Source organism: Topomyia yanbarensis, chromosome 3, assembly GCF_030247195.1.
Source record: "Topomyia yanbarensis strain Yona2022 chromosome 3, ASM3024719v1, whole genome shotgun sequence".
Taxonomy (NCBI): domain Eukaryota; kingdom Metazoa; phylum Arthropoda; class Insecta; order Diptera; family Culicidae; genus Topomyia; species Topomyia yanbarensis.
In genome coordinates this window covers 252,788,181-252,806,866 of record NC_080672.1, presented here as the reverse complement: position 1 = coordinate 252,806,866, position 18,686 = coordinate 252,788,181, and the positions used below count along the sequence as shown (strand labels likewise).

Here is an 18,686-nt window from a genome sequence, read left to right as displayed (position 1 = left end):
GTCGAGTCACATCTTTCAGCTTCAGTCCCCAAGGTAATTCCCATCACCTCCATAGCTCGTAAGATCGATGAAAATCCTTGGTTGAAGATACTGACTGTCAAATAAGTCACAACATTGACCACCGGCCTTCCAGAATTTGTGCATGTGTCTTAGCGCCAAGGAACAGATTCCACTTTTCTGAGACTCATTGATGTTTTGGGTGTGAACTAAGCATCTTGATAGACTAGATCCTGACATGCTCGAAAGTTTCTAAAGTTCCTTTTACTTCAGCCTGACGCCACTTGCACCAACTGTCCTCGCCGGGTGAACTTTAAGTGTTGGAGATTTTCGTTCCATGACGAGCAATGTTCGAGGGAAGCCCAAATTGCATTTCGCATATGTTCTACAGAATTTGAGTTTCTCCGAATCGCCAGCCTACAAAATTTTGATAGCTGGCCGATTGATTTGTCCGTCAATTGTCCCTTTCCTTTCCCACCCATACTTTTGTTTTTTTCTTCAGGTTTTGTAATCTCGTTCCCAAATGCTTCTCAACATGTCCGACGCATTCTTTCTTCCGTACACACCAAAAAATTATGAATTTTATCGTTGACGTAATTGCAAACATGACACAATTTAACAAACCGTAATTCACGAAATGACGGAGCATAACCGTGTTTCGTTTAATTTTACTTGACACATATGCTTTACATGCGCACTGATAAAAACTTACACTTACTACCATTCAGAGCAAAGGCTATATGTGGAGTAAAATTATGTGATTTACGAAATTCAACGTCATGTAAAATTTAAATCAAACGTAGAACTAAGTCATTTTCATACATACATAAACCGTCAAGAATAGACTGGTGAATTCTTTAAACAATGTTTTTTTCCATAGACAAGCGCCAACGTGGTGCGCCGCGCATAGTATTTCAGAAACGGACGGAGATGGGTACCTTTCGGTTCCCAGAAACATCCTGTCTGTAGCAATTCTCAGATATATATATATATATATATATATATATATATATATATATATATATATATATATATATATATATATATATATATATATATATATATATATATATATATATATATATATATATATATATATATATATATATATATATATATATATATATATATATATATATATATATATATATATATATATATATATATATATATATATATATATATATATATATATATATATATATATATATATATATATATATATATATATATATATATATATATATATATATATATATATATATATATATATATATATATATATATATATATATATATATATATATATATATATATATATATATATATATATATATATATATATATATATATATATATATATATATATATATATATATATATATATATATATATATATATATATATATATATATATATCACTAAATTAGTTAGGCACTTCTAAGACTTATAGTTATAGCTGGTTTATTAAACTAAACTTTAAAATCAAGCTCTTTTAAGTTAGCCCAAAAAATTTTAGAAAATGACCATAGCGAGCAAACTAACGTATCTCTTACAACTAAAGAAATGGTTGCAGTTTTTGTTTCGTTTTAGCTGTCTTCATTTTCAAGAAACTGACAGCTTCTAAAAACAACAATTTTGTTGAGAATATCAACAGAACAGTTAGTTGAATCAACAATTTTTAGTTGGAACAGTCCTAGATAAAAATCAAAAATTGCAATATTCATTTTTTGTGATTGCGGATGTTGCAGTTGTTATCACCTCAACGAAAGAAAATTTACAACCATCATATTAAATGTATATAATAAAATGAAATAAACCACACAAGAGTTTCAACATGTAATTTATTGATGCAAGTACTTTTTTTTTAAAAAATGTAAATCACAACACTTGATTTTAAGAAAGTTATTCCAAAAACTTTCTAAAAGGTGGTCAATGTTTCCCCGTTCTACGGTACCTCAGTTTTTTGATACTGAATGTTCTAGGTACTTGCTTAATACACGTGTGCCCCAATGCTAATGCGGAAATGAAGAATGCATTATGTGCTGCTACTAGTGCAATTTAAGCTACGTGCTACGAGGAACGAACCTCTATCTATAGTAAATGCATATCTTAAGAGCCGGTTTGTATGACCGCTACATTTTCATATTGTATATGCCCTCTCTGTATTGGCGCGCGGCAATTTTTAGGATTTTGTAAACTATGGTAATTTTTCTGCTGATGGTTTTCATATATTGCTTCTAGGAATTTTATCATTTAGTTAACTTCATATAGCGATTCCTCAAAAATTTAATTAGTTTGTTAAGTCGGGGAAAGGATGTCGTTCTCCGGATAGAATATTTAATAGAGCTCCTTTATTAACAGCTGTTTGGGGATTTTTTGATGTTCTCTACGTGCAACAGAACATTCGCTCACATTCAAATACAAGGTATGCCTTAATCAAAACAAAATTTCCAAAATTTATTCACAGATTCGAAAGAGCGTTGATTTCTTCCACGGTGGTTCTAGACCGCACGTCCTCAACGAAACCCGAAAGAAACGAAATGAAATGAATTATTGTTGGCCTTATTTCACAAACGATTCCACAAGCAAATATCAAAGCCATGCAATACATTCTGTTACGTTCAAGACAATTGATGGGCCTTTTAACATTAGACATATGACGTATGGTGATGAGGTGATTGTGGATGAAAAGCACCCATACCGCGACGAATTATCATAACTTCTAAGGCTAGTCGATGCCAAATACATGAGAAAAATTGAGTAACAGAATTTGGATATAAATAAATTTCCTATGTATAGTAGTTTAAATATCATAATGAATAGATTACATCATTCGGGTCTCTCACGATTTTATTTCCGTGGTTCAGAAGTGTGAATATTTTGAGTCCATGACTGAACACTTGAATGAGTGCGTAAAATTTAAAATCCTCGACGGTTTCCGACCGGGAGCAGAAAATGCTTTAATTTTATTACGATTCCAATTATTGGACTAGTTAGTATGCATTTGATCGCGATTTGATAATTAGACTTACTTAGCAACATACTGTTATCTTTGTCAGTTTCGCGCGTAATCTTTAAACGTCATACAAGGAAATGTGATATTCAATAGATGCTTTGATTTAAATAATTTTTTGTATTCCTTATACCTAGCTAAAAGTAAGATTTTGCTGAAGAATTCACTGTGTGGCAGAAATTTGAGTAGCATTTAAATTAATTCTTAGTCTTCGCCATTGCTTCCCTGTGTTTCCTTTTGTACCAGGGGTTATCCCTAAACACGGGAAAATGCTTTGAATGGGACAAGTGTTTCAACGAGCTTGGAAAACGAAACATCTGTGAGTCCGCTTCTACTCGTGCGATGCTGCTTCGCAAGGCCATTGCATCAGTGAAGCGCTAGTTGGTGTTTAAATATTGACTTGTAAATTTCACTTTTTTCTTCGATTGGTCACTCACGTTGATGGAAAGAATGACCAATGGACAAACATGACTAATGTAACTGCTATATAGACAAAGTGGTACAACGCATTAGAGTTAGGGATTTTGCTCGTTAGCTTTGTTTGGCTTTGCGACTCTTCTTGATGTAGGTCTGCATGTAGAAGTTGGTGAACAGACTAATCAGGATGACGAGATTGATGGCGTGGAGCATGTAGATGAACTTATTGGCGGTACAGGTCGGTTGCAGTGCAGCATACACGTGGACTAGCATCGTTACTAGCTGAGCTAACTGTATGATGGTAATGACAGGCTTCACGCGATTTGTCATTGGCCGGAACACTTTGTACGCTGACAGCAGATAGTACGAATACATAATGATATGCACTATCGAGTTTAGCACCATTATTGACATTTCCTGGTAAGCTGCAGGTGTGGTATGAGAAAATGTATCGAGTTAGTGCGAATTTAATCGATTACTAGATTATGTATGCATCCATCTTACACAAGCTAAGTTTGAGACTCCACCACACTATCAGGAAGGTGCTAATGTGATGATAGACATGTAGCGCTGACACCTGATTCTGCTTCTTCCGGAGAACAAAGAAGACTGTTTCGATGAATTCCACCATCCGCAGGCACATTGCAAGCCAGCCATAGTAGACCGCATCGTAACCATGTTCGTACTCTTGGACCGGCAATTTTGGAGTGCATCTTCCGATGAAACTAAATTCGAATCCCACTTTAATATACTGGGAATGTCGTCAATAAAACAAACAAAAAGTATTAAACTTCATGACAGGAAAACGCTACTTAGTATTCCTAGGGTATACTTACGTTCAACACCAAATAAGAGCAAGCGATGACTTGAAAGATATTATAAGCTGCTATAACCAACTTCAAGTCGAATGGTTTACGATTTTCCATAAAGCTGAAAACAAAAGTGGGGAGATAACAAATCGCAATGAATCGTGTGTTAATGCTTTTTTTTTGGAAGAATCTGTTTAATGTTCGCTCATATACTTACTTTGGACCCCATTTGTAAATGAAGTAAAGATAGATAGCTATTAGTATGGATCCCGGCACCGGTGACGCCATCAGCGGATATTTGTCAATAGTGTCCTCTGTAAAGAAAAAAATATAATGGACTTCAATTTGAGTAGAACATGAGGAGATTCTTTCGAATGACGCAGTTGTGACACGGGGTGCGTTAAATCTTCTGAATAATTGAAGTTTTAACACTGTATCATAAATGTGTTTTAATGAGAGGAACGACTGTTTGCCGACTGTCGGAATACTAGTACTGTCAACATGTATAAATCGGATAAATAATGCGTCTATTCAATATCCCTGGCTATGCAAATCTATGAAGCTAGTCGTTTCATCATTTCGAAATTATTTGACTCACAATAATTAATTCACATTTAACCCATTGATGCCTATGTTGTTTGTGGACAACAACGTTTTTCGACAGCTATAACTTTTGATTGAGTACTGACAGTTATAAGGATCAGCTCTAGAACTGAAACTATTGCAATTAGTCTGATTGGATTCCGATGGAGCAGTGCTACAAGGTAAACTGTTGACGACGGAAAATGAATTGTTCATATATCTTCGTTATGTTGTAATATGATTAAAAACTGATTAAGCTTATCAATTTAGACTGTCTTTGACTATGTCTTCCACACAAGTGGACTATTGTAAATATTCTAGGAGAATTGTATTGAGCATTGGAAAGTAAAAATTGAGTAGCTTCTAGCACTGCGAGGGAAGCACCTATCTTTATGAAAAAAACTTCGTGTTTCTTGACCCCACCGTTTTCAAGGAAAATAGTTTTGAAACCCTACATGCACTAGAAAAAAGTTGGGCATGAAAGGGTTAAAAGTTGAACTATTGTGTACTATAAATTCAAACATTAAAAAACGAATTTTAAATGAGTACTTTAAAGTAACTTGTACATTTTCCAGTTTTTAATATTATTGAATGTATGAAGTGTTATGGATCACCTAACAACAATTAATTAATGTTTCAAAGATTTTCTTCCATTTAATTCCACTATGTTTTTATAGTTAGATGCACTTGCACTTCACTATTTAACAGATACCGGTATTTCGATTACTACTTGTAATCTTCTTCAGTGTTGTATAGACTGATACAAACACTGAAGAAGATTACAAGTAGTAATCGAAATACCGGTATCTGTTAAATAGTGAAGTGCAAGTGCATCTAACTATAAAAACATAGTGGAATTAAATGGAAGAAAATCTTTGAAACATTACGTACATTCCACTAAGACCTCCGTTCGCGTATATATTGGGAACAATTAATTGATGAATAAGTTATTGTTAATGAACATGGCTGCAGGGAGTGTCCGCCAAATCGTTTTCAATTGTAATTTCAAAAAATCTGTTTAAATATGTATTGTGTATTGAAAATGTGTATTTAATCTGTATTCTGTATCAGGTCTGTAGCTGCGCTTAAAAATCTGTATAATACTGATAAATTTGTGTAAATGGCAGCTCTGCCGAAAATGAAAAAAACCTTTTTTTAGTTTTGTTGTTCTTTGACCGCAACAGCTATTTTCGTCCACGTCTATTTTTAAAAATGAGTCACCTTGGTTATACAATTATTTTTTTGCATTGTTATTTTATTGCAAATAAGTATTAATTCTAATTTCATTATTTTCAAAATTGCAAGCAGGGCATGGTAGGTAGGTTTCTTATGTTGGTTGATTTGATATCATTGTAAAGGAACGCGTATCAGCCAAGTGATGCCAATCGAGCTGACATTTCTTTTGACTGAGCAAACCAAATTCGATGTTTGTTTAGTGTTTATCGCACCAACTAGGGAGCTAATACACAGGGCATTCAATGTGTATGGGGAAAACGCATGGTCTTGTCTGAGTGGAATGATGACTTCAATCATGTATGCGGGTTGAGGCTTGACAATTCGCGAGAAGAATCGAAAACCAGTTACCAATTTCCTTCAGTCATATCAGCATGCAAAACAAATGTTTTATTGACATGGTCATTGGTTTGCTGCTAGTTCATTAAATCATGTTCATTACTTTTGAGCATGAGCATGCTGATTTGGGGTTGCTTTCCATCGAGATAGGAACGAAACCAGTGGAGAAGTTATCCGTGCATACGAACTTCATTTAGCTTGGCTAATGCGATATTCTGGTTGATTTTGTTCTTATTGGATAGGGCATCTGAACCCAAAATTCAACGTGAATTGCTTTGTTTCCATGTGAGTAACAGGAAGGCACTATTCCAGTAGCGAGGGATAGCTTGAAGGCACCTGCCTCGAAGTGGTTCAAGAACCCCGCTGATGCACTTTTTGCAATAATCGAGGACACACAATCTGATTCAGGGAAACCAGCCTTCAGCTTGAAGTATGCAGTAAGAAAAGTAGCATTATCAACGCTATTTCGGTTGGTGGATCGTCCTACAGAAGAAGTGAGATTTGTGGTGTAAGCCACTTGTTGGACAAAACACTTGGAAATTTGTCGGAGAACAGATTTACTTGGTATCGCTGCCTAAAACTCCACTTAATGGCATGTAAGATGGTAACCAGAAGCCGGAGTGGATTGGAAGATTCTTATATCACCCTCACGAACGAAATCAAAACGACTGATAATTACTGACACTACAGTGGTGGCGAAATCGAGGCATCCCATATCAGCAGTGTTTTGTAGCGACAGCAGTAGCTTGCGTAGAGAGCTATACGCGTTAAACGCATCAGCCGTTGTAAAAATACTTGCCGGGAATGACGGTTTGGAAGACCCCTTCGCAACTTACGTATACAGAACCCGGACGACTGCTGAATACTGGCAGCAAAGGCTCGACTGTAGTAGGGGGATCTAGGACTACCATAGTACCATTTATGTTGCGATCTACTATACATCGACACTCCTTCACAATGGCGGTGAAACTTGATAGAGCGACATTGCCAATCGTCGCGAAGAATTCTACAGGGTCAGTTCAAAGTACCGACGCCAGTTTCTGTTTTCACCAGCGGAATAACGTTTATATCCGCATTGGAGTTTAGTGTTTCTTTGTTCATTTTTACATCCGTCTCCTTGCTACCGATGGGATGAAAGCGGAAAATATACATCAAAAGCAACGGCATTGGAGGTGGAACCGTAACAATATTGCTATTAACGACTTATTTTTGATCAACATCCAGAATATTGCTCGGATCGCGGTCATCCTCCCGACGACTCTTCTGGGGTGGTCTTGGAATTTAACGGTGCGTAGCATTTTATTTGATAGTTTATTATAAAATATTCGTTTGCATATCTTGTAAAGGCGAGAGGAAGTTGGGTATCGTTATTCGTTCCACGACACCAGAGTTAAAAATATTCGGATTCATTGAATGAAAATTGATATTCACCCGTACTCGACGATACCGAAAACGTCGAATGAACCAACTGCACTTTCGTTCAATGCAGGTTTTCATTCGTCTCTGATTGCTGCACGTTCGTTCCAATTATCGCACGTGCAACAACGGATTAAAGACATCAAAGTAGGCCACTGTAAGCGGTGAATATTATTGTTTTATAAGCTTTACCACCATTTGAAAATATTTACCTAGATATTAACCCTTTCATGCCCAACTTTTTTCTCGTGCATGTAGAGTTTCAAAACTATTTTTCCCTGAAAACGGTGGGGTCAATAAACACGAAAAGCCTTTTTTCATAAAGATAGGTGCTTTCCTCGCAGTGCTAGAAGCTGCTCATTTTTTACCTTCCTATTCCCAATACAATTCTCATAGAATATTTGCAATAGTCCAATTGTGTAGAAAATGTAGCCAAAGATAGTCTAAATTGATAAGTTTTATCAGTTTTCAATAATATTGCAACATAACGAAGGTATATGAAAAATTAATTTTCAATCGTCAACATAAACTGTTCCTGGCAGCACTGTTCCATTAGAATCCAATCAGACTAATTGCAATAATTTCAGTTCTAAAGCTGATTCTTGTAACTGTTAATACTCAAATGAAAGGCAATAGTTACAGTTATTACCCTTACTTGTTTTTGCGAGTAAATCTTGCCTCAATCAAAAGTTATAGCTGTTAAAAAACGTTGTTGTCCACAAACAACATGGGCATGAATGGGTTAACTAAATGGAGTGAATATTATTGTACGATATACATCAGAATGAATAACGAATGTTTTTGAATGAATCTTTTCCCTATTTATTACGAGCATCAGGTTCATTCTTAGCCATTTATGTATTTGCAAACCGTCGGACACCCGTGCTGCTTTAAAATTAAAAGCAGATGAAGAAACCAATTAGGCAATCCACGAGACGTTTGTTTGACAATTCAGTGGTGCGTCAATAAGTTTGTTTCGCACTACTCCTGCGACTAGAAATACCCATACGACAAAAAACTTTCGTTAGTCCGATTAGTTTAATGTTGGATTGAATCAACGATTTTATCGTACGACGCACTCACCCGCGTAACCTCAGAGGAAATAAACAAGAAGTAATCAGCTGATCAGAAACGTCTCATGGATTGCCTAATTCGGAATAGTGGTGGGCTATTGCGTGCCGTTTCCAGATCTGTTTTCTATCTCGGGCCTAAAAAGCAGTGGTGCGAAATCTCAAGTTCAGTTGCCTGAATTTACCAAAACTCACCGGTTTCAAGCCGGGAGGAATCGATTCACTTCCAAGCTGATTAAAGTTTCATGCAAAATCGAATGCGAAGTAAAAATAAAATTCATTTTTTATTATGTTGTATTCATTTTCACTTCAGTATAAAAAAAACTGTACTGTATAAAACTTCAATCGCTTTAAAGCACGTGTTAATATGATCCAATTTCGCATAAATTTCTACCATTTTTTTGATAGGCTATGAAAAAAATTTCAACAGAAGAAACAAATTTACTAATTAAAAACAACAATATGCCCAAATCAGAAAATGCAAAAGATGCAAGAAATAAAGGTAGGTCTCCTGGTTTTGTCGCCTTTCAACACAAAAATCAGGCTAGAATATTATTATGCTTATGATGAAATATGGTTTACATGGCAATTAATAATATAGTGCACGTACAGCATTAAAGACTATCTATCTAACCCTTCGCTACATCTAGCATCCCACAAGGAAGCCACTTCGATGTAGTAATATTTCTACTATATTTCAATGACGGATACGAGATTCAACCGATACCTAATTTCTTCAGAGTCAACTGGATAGCTTCAGTACGTGAAGTGATCTGAACAGAATAGTTCTAAACCCGAGCAAATACTCAATTGTCACGTTTGCGCGGAAACGTCATCCAAACCAGTTCAACTACCGTTGGTCGACCCGAGTATTCCAACATGCTCTCATGTCAAGGATCTCGGAGTCATCTTGGATTGGATTTCAAACCGCACACCGCATACATTATGGATACCCGAGCAAATACTCATGGGTTCAAACACCACACAGCCCCTTGAAAAGACCATGAACATGGTCCGTGTCGACTTTCACGACCTTTAAAACACCATTAAATGGTCTCAATAACCCATAAAAATACCAACGCATGGTTTTTCTATGGGATCTACCGGACCATGACATGGTGTTTTTGTGGGTTGAACCCATTTCAAACACTCATGTCCAACCCCATGAGTATGGGGGTATTATGCACTTTACGTTTGCTCGGGTAAGGCATCAAGCCAGCTAGAGTTCATCTTCCGGACAATAAAAAAACTAGGGTCGTATACTATCTTAAACCGCTTTACAACGCTTGGCTCCGCTAAACGTTACATTATTGTTCTGCTGTTTGAAAACCGTGCTACCAAACGGGGTTGACAGAATCGAGATTGTCCAACGCCAGTTCAACTGCTGATCTACGTTGTCAGTTAATACACACTCGAGTCTCTCAGCATCCGGAGGGACTGCTGTCGAACACTATTCATATCAGATTTACTGTCTGCCAGAGTGGAATGCTCTACAATTCTCAAGCACTAGGTGATTACCCTTCAAGAGAACCACCAACGGTTGCCATAGCGGTATTACCGGACTTCAGCGAATTTTCAACAGAGTTGCCCACCGTATTTGACTTCCACAGTGACGAGAAATACGATTAAAGCTAAGTATTTGTCTATCCGTCAATGTAACTAGTCTAATTAATCTTCATTGGGGCCAAGGGGTCTGTTGGTGTACTTATAACAAATAAACAAAGAAAATAAGGCCTAGTTCTGGGGTACTAACCCAACAATATTTCATGGCGTTTTGCTAAATTAGGCGCATAATTCACCAGCACAACTATTGTGCCATACTCCCTGCCGAAACGAAAGATACGTGAAACATAATCAATTGTGACTAAGTTCTCACTATTTATTTTCTTTATAGTTTTCACTATTTGTGTTCTTTACAGTAATTGCGGTTTATTATCGAAATGTGTTATTACATAACCTAAAAGTTTCTGGCTGTATTGTTAATTTGAGAGGAGATAAACAATGGACTCGTTTCAAATAACTTGTTTTGTTTGGATTTTTGAAATCATTTTCTCAACAAATATTCCCAAAACGTTGATTTTACCCATATATCTACAATTGTGGAATTTTAGTTTTTACGGTGTAATCGCTCCGTTGTGCATTTTCATTGTCGGTCAATGACGCTTTATATGCATTACATCAGTTATAATACTAATTTTTTAAAATCGTGCGTATTTGCATGTAAATCAAACGTGTTTGGATGATACAAAACAATGTTAATTTAAGAGTAAACAATGTGTACTGCAATCACGTGAATCTCTGATTGAGTACAGTATATGTATCTGTTCTCTGCTTTTTAATAGTTTCCTGGTCGCGATCAAATTTGTGAATTTTCAACGCGAGGATCATTTCTTTTTCCACACTTTGCTTAGCAATCAGGTTGTGTATTATCAAATTGTAAACGTAACATTTTAGTGCGTTCACATTTCGTCAGTATGCGTTCGTCTCGGCATCTGACCACCCCAGCTGGCACTAGATTGGAGGAAACTCAAATAAAATTAATGAATTAGCTCCGCAATAAATGGCTCCGTAGGCTTTGAACATACATGTAGGGGCGCAAAAAAGGTGAACCAAATTAGCGCTTAAATAATTTCTTCACGCCTCATAAGCCCACCTCGATCTCTAGTAAGTGGTTCACTTTGCTACAGAGTGGCAATACTGACATGTTGACACGATTTGAGTTAACTTTCTTTGCAAATTGCAGATCTGCATTAAGGGCTCTAACCTCCAACATCTTTCACTCCTCGAAATGTTGACTGACAGTCAGGTCAGCTTTCGTTATTTATCAAAACAACAGTACTGTAAGAGAAACGAGATGGCAACACAACACACATCATCCATAGTTAGTAGTTAAAAGCTGGTTTCGTTTTATTTAGCTATAATTAAGAGAGCGTTTTAGCATAATTATATAACAAGCATGTAATTTGGTGGAATGTCGAACACGAGATTTCGGTTGGCAGGGCATGGAGCTATAACTAACGATTGATTTTGAGCTTCGTTATTTGGTGAGTTATTGGTGAAGCGTTCACAGCAAATAATTTGTGGCGTTCACCGTGTGTAGCTTATACGCTTATTACCCCTGCCAACGGTGATCCCACATCTTTGTGGAATTTTCTCTACATCTTTTTTGTTTGTCCTTTCACGGTAAACCCAGACATGTAATATCTAAATCAAATGCGGACAAGACCTTGGACTCGTTCGTGATTTGTGGAAACCGCGGATGTAGTTTGGTACTAGTTATGTGCTTAAGTGCGAACAGCGCAGGATCATGTTAATAAAATGCGGCACCATAAATGACAATAAAACTCGTTGGTGTTTTAGCAGTTAATGGCAGTTTCCATAAAACTGGAGAATCTTCCAATTAATTTTGTACTATTTTTAGTTTCTATAGGTAACACCATAGTTAAAAAAAATCGAAATTGCTTTCATTGGCCTAAAATGTGCTTTAGGTGTTAAAAATGATCTGTCAAAATATGATATAAAACAATAATAAATTTTCAATTCTGTCGTAAGGTCTTTTTTGTATGCGCTGGGTGTACTGAAAACTTTAATTTCGTTTTTCTCGAAACAACTTTTTTTGAGCTGGTCGGAAATGTAACTCGAACAAATGATTTTTGATCGTTCTGAAATTTTCACAGTATTTTCAACATTGATTTCTCCAGCCACGCAATTATTAATTTTTAAGGCAAGAAATTTATTAAAGAAATTATCTGTCGATTTCTATGACATTTTCAGCGTTTTTCTATTAAAAGTGCCTACCACCATTATGCCCAAATGATGTAACATATATTAGAATGGGTGTAACATTAGTTGGGCTTGCGGGTCTAGAACACCAATGACCAAAAAAAAATATTTTTGCCAACATTAGCTATCTATGACAGTTCTTGATGTCCTCGGGGAACTTGATTTCCTAAGTGTGTATTCCACCTATCTTTCAGCGAATTCTTTACCGGTTTTTGCAAACTTGATTTCAAATGAAAGATACAATATTCTTATCCACTACTGTTGAATTTCATTCAAATCCGACTTTTGGTTCCGGAGTTATAAGGTTGGTTACTGCGGTGACATTGAAATTTCCCATATAAACCGATACACTCGTAATATCTTGGAGTAGTGGTTTTCAACCGTAGTGAATTCACCCCCAGGGGTAAATTAGACTTTTCCACAGGGCGAATTTTTCGGGGTAAATTTTAACCCGTTTAATATTTGTCTTTATATATTGTTTCAGTGTGTCAAGAATTAAGATGTTGTCTGAGTGTCTCTAGGTCCAGGTTTCAAGGTGGAAAAAGTATGGTATTCATCCAAATGAAAATTATTCTGAGGAAGTAATTGTGGTAAACAATTTTCAGAAAGGGATGGAGATCAATATTCTAAATGGGGTGCAGGGTTAAAAAAAGGCTAAAAATCACTGCCTTAGAGGTTAAAAATCTATTGAAATGATCAACAAAGTACTTCGATTTGCAGATCTAAATCAATGTTAGCCAAAGATTATATTTAATATAAGTCCCGGGCTCCAGGATTATTCCAGAATTGAAGACATGTCGGTTCTTCGGTGATGACTGAACTGATTTCCACGAACCAAGTCTCAAATGGAGGGTATAATATGCGGTTGAATATTGCACCCTTCATCAATAAGAAGTATATCGTCGCTGTTGCGCTATATTATGACAGGCGCCACTTAGCACATTTCGAGAAAAACGATTTTTAAAAGAGATTGAATGTCTTGAAACTGGTAAATGATAGAAACAATTCAGAGAAGACAATTGATGCCTCTATCTATTCTGTATTAATTTCGCAAATATAAGGAAGATCGGTTAACTATACTGAGAGTGTTTACTAAATCTTTAAACAAAAGTTACACGTACACGTGGAATAAGTGGGAATTGAAGACAAAAGTTTTATGACGTGTCATAATTGTGCTGGGAATTTTGTCTACACAAATAATGCAACAATTATTAACTTTTATTCTTATCTTTGGCTTAGTTTGGGCTAGGAACCATCGTTTAGATACATTTTGAAGGAAATTGGTCAAGCAATCCAAAAAAAATAGTCATTATTGGTTGCAGTGTTATCAAATATGAATTTTTTCAGTTTAAATGTAAAATTGCATTTTTGACACAATACATGTATATTTGATTCGAATATTATTACGCCATTGTGTTCCTCAGAAATATTTTATGCACAAAAAAGGACTTACAACTTCAATATATCTTAAATCAATCTTAAGATGCAATGATTTGAAGCCAAAAGCTCACAATTTCTCATTACTTTTCTCGCTATATGTCAGTATCCACGAAGAATTCGAAAATCACAACAGCGACGATAGAGTATTAAGAAGTAAGAAATTATAATTTCGTGGATACAGCAAACCATTTCACGCATACGGTAGATGCTAAGTGTAATAACAAAGTAAGGTACCCAAGTAACCAATAATCATTTTAACGTAGCTTAATATCTGCTTTAGATCTACATATTGGGCAGTCTCAAAGAGCCGTTAGGTCATATTTAGAGATATAATGCTGGTAATTGTTTACCACCAGAAAAGGTGAAATACAGAAAAGGTGAAATATTGTGCTATTACTGTGCAGAGATTGACAGCCCGTTGTTTGCGGTACTAATGCTATTATATAGCATCACAAATGTCAAATTTTAAAGCCTGATATTGGCACTACTAATGCTATTAGAAACCTTCAATTGGCTATCATTTTCCGCAATGGTTTTGCAAGCATTTCTTATATTAAAATTATTAAAATACTGTTTAAAACCGTAATTGACTCCCCTCTGATGCATCCTTAACGGAATTTTGTTCACACAGGATATGAATGTTTTATGAAAACTACCATTAGTAAGTCTCGAACAGGTCCTTCTTTCCTCGTTCTTCATGGTAAGTGCGCTACTTGGGCTATATTGTATATGTTCAAATGAAATGAAATATGCCGAATATAATCTTTGAGAAGAGTTGCATAACGACTAAACTCACGGCATTCCGATAGCATTATATCAACTTTATATTTGCTATATAGTGGCACTAAATGCATATGTAAAGTATACATGCTTTAAAGATTCTTGAAGCATGTACGGCTCATATCCGCTTTATATATGTATACAAAGCAGGCGATAATGGTATAGTTCGGTACTGCGTGTATGCATTTATGATGCTAATATAAAGCTTGATTGAATTGTTAATACTATATTTGAGTTTCAATACAACATTAGTGCAAATGTGTAGCCAATATTGTGCAATGGCTTAATGCTTATAGTTACTTGGGTATTATAAAATTTTGCAATCATATTTTGGATTTGAGAAAGGCTCAATTCCATCACTAGGTGGATTAAAACAGGTTTTTGCACATAAATTTCACGAAAAGTTTCCAAAATACGCCCATATTTTCGTGCTTTACAGAGTAGTGATGAGCAGCAGGGGCGGATCCAGAAAAAAATTTCGGGAGGGGTCCGAATTTTCGATTTCAAAATGAAAATTGTACAATTTGTAAAACGTAATAAACTTATTAATTGAATATCAGTTTTTCTAGTCAGTTTTTTTCGGAATGATTTTGAGTATGAAACTAATATAAAATATAAACTCATTTAAAATTTCTTAACAAATTAAATAATTGGAGAGGGTCCGGACCCCCAGGACCCTCCCCCTGGATCCGCCACTGATGAGCAGATACTGGTATTTTACCCAATACCCAACCCGAACTCGTGCCCATAGGAATCAGGAGGGGCTCGTGTAATAAATTAATTTTCTTAATTTTAAAGATTTGGTGTCATTTACAGCGAGTTTTAATCTGTTACATGAAAGATCATATTTTTCGATAGTGCACGATCTAATCAAAGAAAGAAAAAAAATAAAGGCCGACAAAAAAAATTACACCTGGACTCTCCTACCCTTTCGATTCCGTTTTTTTGCGGGTTTAAAGATTTTAAATGCGGGTGCTGCTCGGGTTCGGGTTTGCATTTTTTTCTTGTCCGGGTACGGGAAGGGTTCGGGTTTTGAATCGTTAAAAAATCCAGGTACGGGTAGGTTTCGCGTAAACTTACAAAAATTAGATTTGGGTTTGGGTCGGGTCCGGATAAGAAAAAACCTTTACCCGCTCATCTCTACTACAGTACTGTAACTCTTTGAGCGATTTTTGATATTATTCACTTTCAGTACCGAATAATTTAGAACAATCGGAGCGTTTGTTTTTTAAGATATATTTCAAATGACTTTATTTTGCACCAGTTGAGCCGAGCCTTTTCCACATTAACAGAAGTTCCACAGCAGAATTCCTGATGACAATAGCACACAGCACTAGCCCGCCTAGTGTCCTGTACCCAAAAAAATCGATGATACTAAATTCATAAGCTGTAGTTCAAAAGCTTTGCTTCGAGTATGCTTGGCTACGAAAAACTATCGTAGATAAATATTATACGTTTAGAGAGACTCGTCCTGTTATGCATCCGTGTTTTTGTTGAAAATTCGTATATCGATAAATATATATTTAGCAAACCACTACCTACAAAATGAGCCCATTGTAGTACAGAAAACAACTATGTTGGCCATCAGATAAAAATATCTACATCTACATTTCTGTAAATATCCGTGCGAATTACCAGCAATACAAAAAAAGAATTTGATAGTTACAGGCTAGAAAATAACACCGCGAAAGGTTGAATTACATTTATCATCTGAAATATATTGTGTTAGATTCCTGTCACTGTAATGTAGTCGCGGAAAAAATCTAATTCAATAACTGTTGTTGATATAATAAACGAAAGAAATGTAATAGCTAAGCGGAATTTTGGAAATTAGATAAAGCATGTGACGCTTGAATGAATGTGAGAAATGCACTAATTTCATCAACAGCAACTGTAATCAGCACATGTTTGTTGGAATAATCATTATGCGAATCACAATTTATTCAAAATATAATAAAATTTATATTTTGTGTATCACGAAGTTTTCAGTTCTTTATAATAATGATTTATTTGTGTAGACTGCGTACCAAATAAATAAATCACCCTCACGTTACGGTAGCTTTCATCCAAGGTTGTGTTGAAAGCCGACCCTGCTGAACAATCAGAAATGGACAGAAAACTAAAACAATCTTTTGTCGGTCACACCACCTGAGTACAATATGCTATATATGTTAGTATGCCGGCTTCGAGCATATTTTCGACCAATACTAGAAATGATGACCACTGCTATAAAATTCTAGTAAAGAGAATCGACGGCAGGATAGACGGAAACCAAATATTTATATTGACGAACAATGCATAATATTTTGTATTTCTGATAAATGTTTATGTTCCCAATTTATCCATTTGCGTGCTTGCCAGCTGCCACGCATTTTGCACCGTTTCAACTTACATAAATGTTACTGTCTATGATAATTCACGTTCTAGTTTATTCTTCATTATTACACTTTGGTATCAGTCCACACACCACTCCTAGATTTTAGATTCAAACTCCTTTTTCAAAGAAAGCTTACTAAAAGCAGTCTGATTATGCAATGTATTACGACATACGACTATTCAAAAGACATTATGTTCAGGAAAACAATGCTAGTTCGCCCAGCGAATTGTAATTGGCATTTTTAGAAAGCAGTATTTATGTTCGAAAAAACTCGTTTTTGGTACTTTCAATTTTAAAGAACACTTTTGCACAGACCGTAAACAAATTGTGAACAGATACTTACCAACTCCTTTCACGTTGATCAGATCATACAACGTGAAATCCGTTAGGTTCATTTGTTGCAGGATATCCATTGTAATGTATCCAGATCTAGCTTAATACCACTTGAACCACTATAAAAATTTCACGCGAACTAAGGAATATCTATATACGCGAACTAAGGAAATCCTAGCAAATTATTACCCACAACTCCTGTACTTCGTAATGATACACTTTCAAACTCTCAAGAACACTTTATTTTACTTATTGTTGACGTTCATAATTCTTAAAAACAGGATTGACGTTCGGCAAGAAACAATAAAGACGGCTAGAATCGCTGAGAAATTATGGCACGAGTCGCACGCGACTTCTTCCACCCGTTACGACGCCTGCTCAAATAAAGGTGCACATCGATTGAGGCGAGACAAATGGAACTATGGAAGCACGACGAAACCGCGACGCGATGTGTCAGAGCTGTTGTATAAGCTTGCGGAGATATCGCGACGCGCATCCGTACGCCACTCTCCTTTGATAAGTACTAAAGTCTGCGGTTCAGAAGCACGCGTGAAGGCAATATTCAGCGTGCCGTCAAGCCATAAAGCAACCACAAGAAGGAAAATCGACGACGCTGATCGAATGATCGAACTCTGTGCTCCGGACCTTCATTGCAGTAGTGACACCTCAGGTTCACCACAAGCATATTTGAAAGGTCCGAAATTAGCATGCGGTTGGAAATTAAATGTTTAAAACGATATTTAGTCGAGCAGCAGGTTGAGCTAGTTTTCAATCAGATTTGAAACTCGCGTGATGTTATCCAATTATTCCCATTTTTGGATGAAATCGTTAGAAACTATCAATGGTACTTTTTTCGGTTCGCACGTAGGCCAACAAAATATTTAAACAGCTGCGAGAAACATAAATTTTAGACAACGCCGTTCATTATAAATACAAGCTTGTTTTTTATTAGGTTAGATCATTTGGTTCAACACGTTTGACAAGAGTTTGGACCATTTTCGGCTTATAGTCCAACAGCTAACCAACACATCAAATTCATTTCACCTACTTCCAACGCGGCACACAGGTTTTCCGCTGCCCTCCTGAAATTGGGT

At 36.0% G+C, this 18,686-nt stretch overlaps 2 protein-coding genes across 3 annotated transcripts in view; one reads left to right on the top strand and one right to left on the bottom strand.

Moving 5' to 3' along the window:
- LOC131691069 (oxysterol-binding protein-related protein 9) overlaps positions 1-18,686 on the top strand; it is a 241,645-nt gene that overhangs the window by 17,952 nt on the left and 205,007 nt on the right. The window lies entirely within an intron of this gene.
- LOC131691073 (elongation of very long chain fatty acids protein 7-like) lies at positions 1,794-18,144 on the bottom strand. The gene is made up of 5 exons (XM_058977239.1): positions 17,603-18,144; positions 4,457-4,553; positions 4,267-4,360; positions 3,935-4,181; positions 1,794-3,855 (listed from the first exon to the last, which is right to left on the bottom strand). Exons 1-5 carry the CDS (start codon positions 17,670-17,672, stop codon positions 3,545-3,547), a joined length of 819 nt encoding a protein of 272 aa, XP_058833222.1. The 5' UTR covers positions 17,673-18,144; the 3' UTR covers positions 1,794-3,544.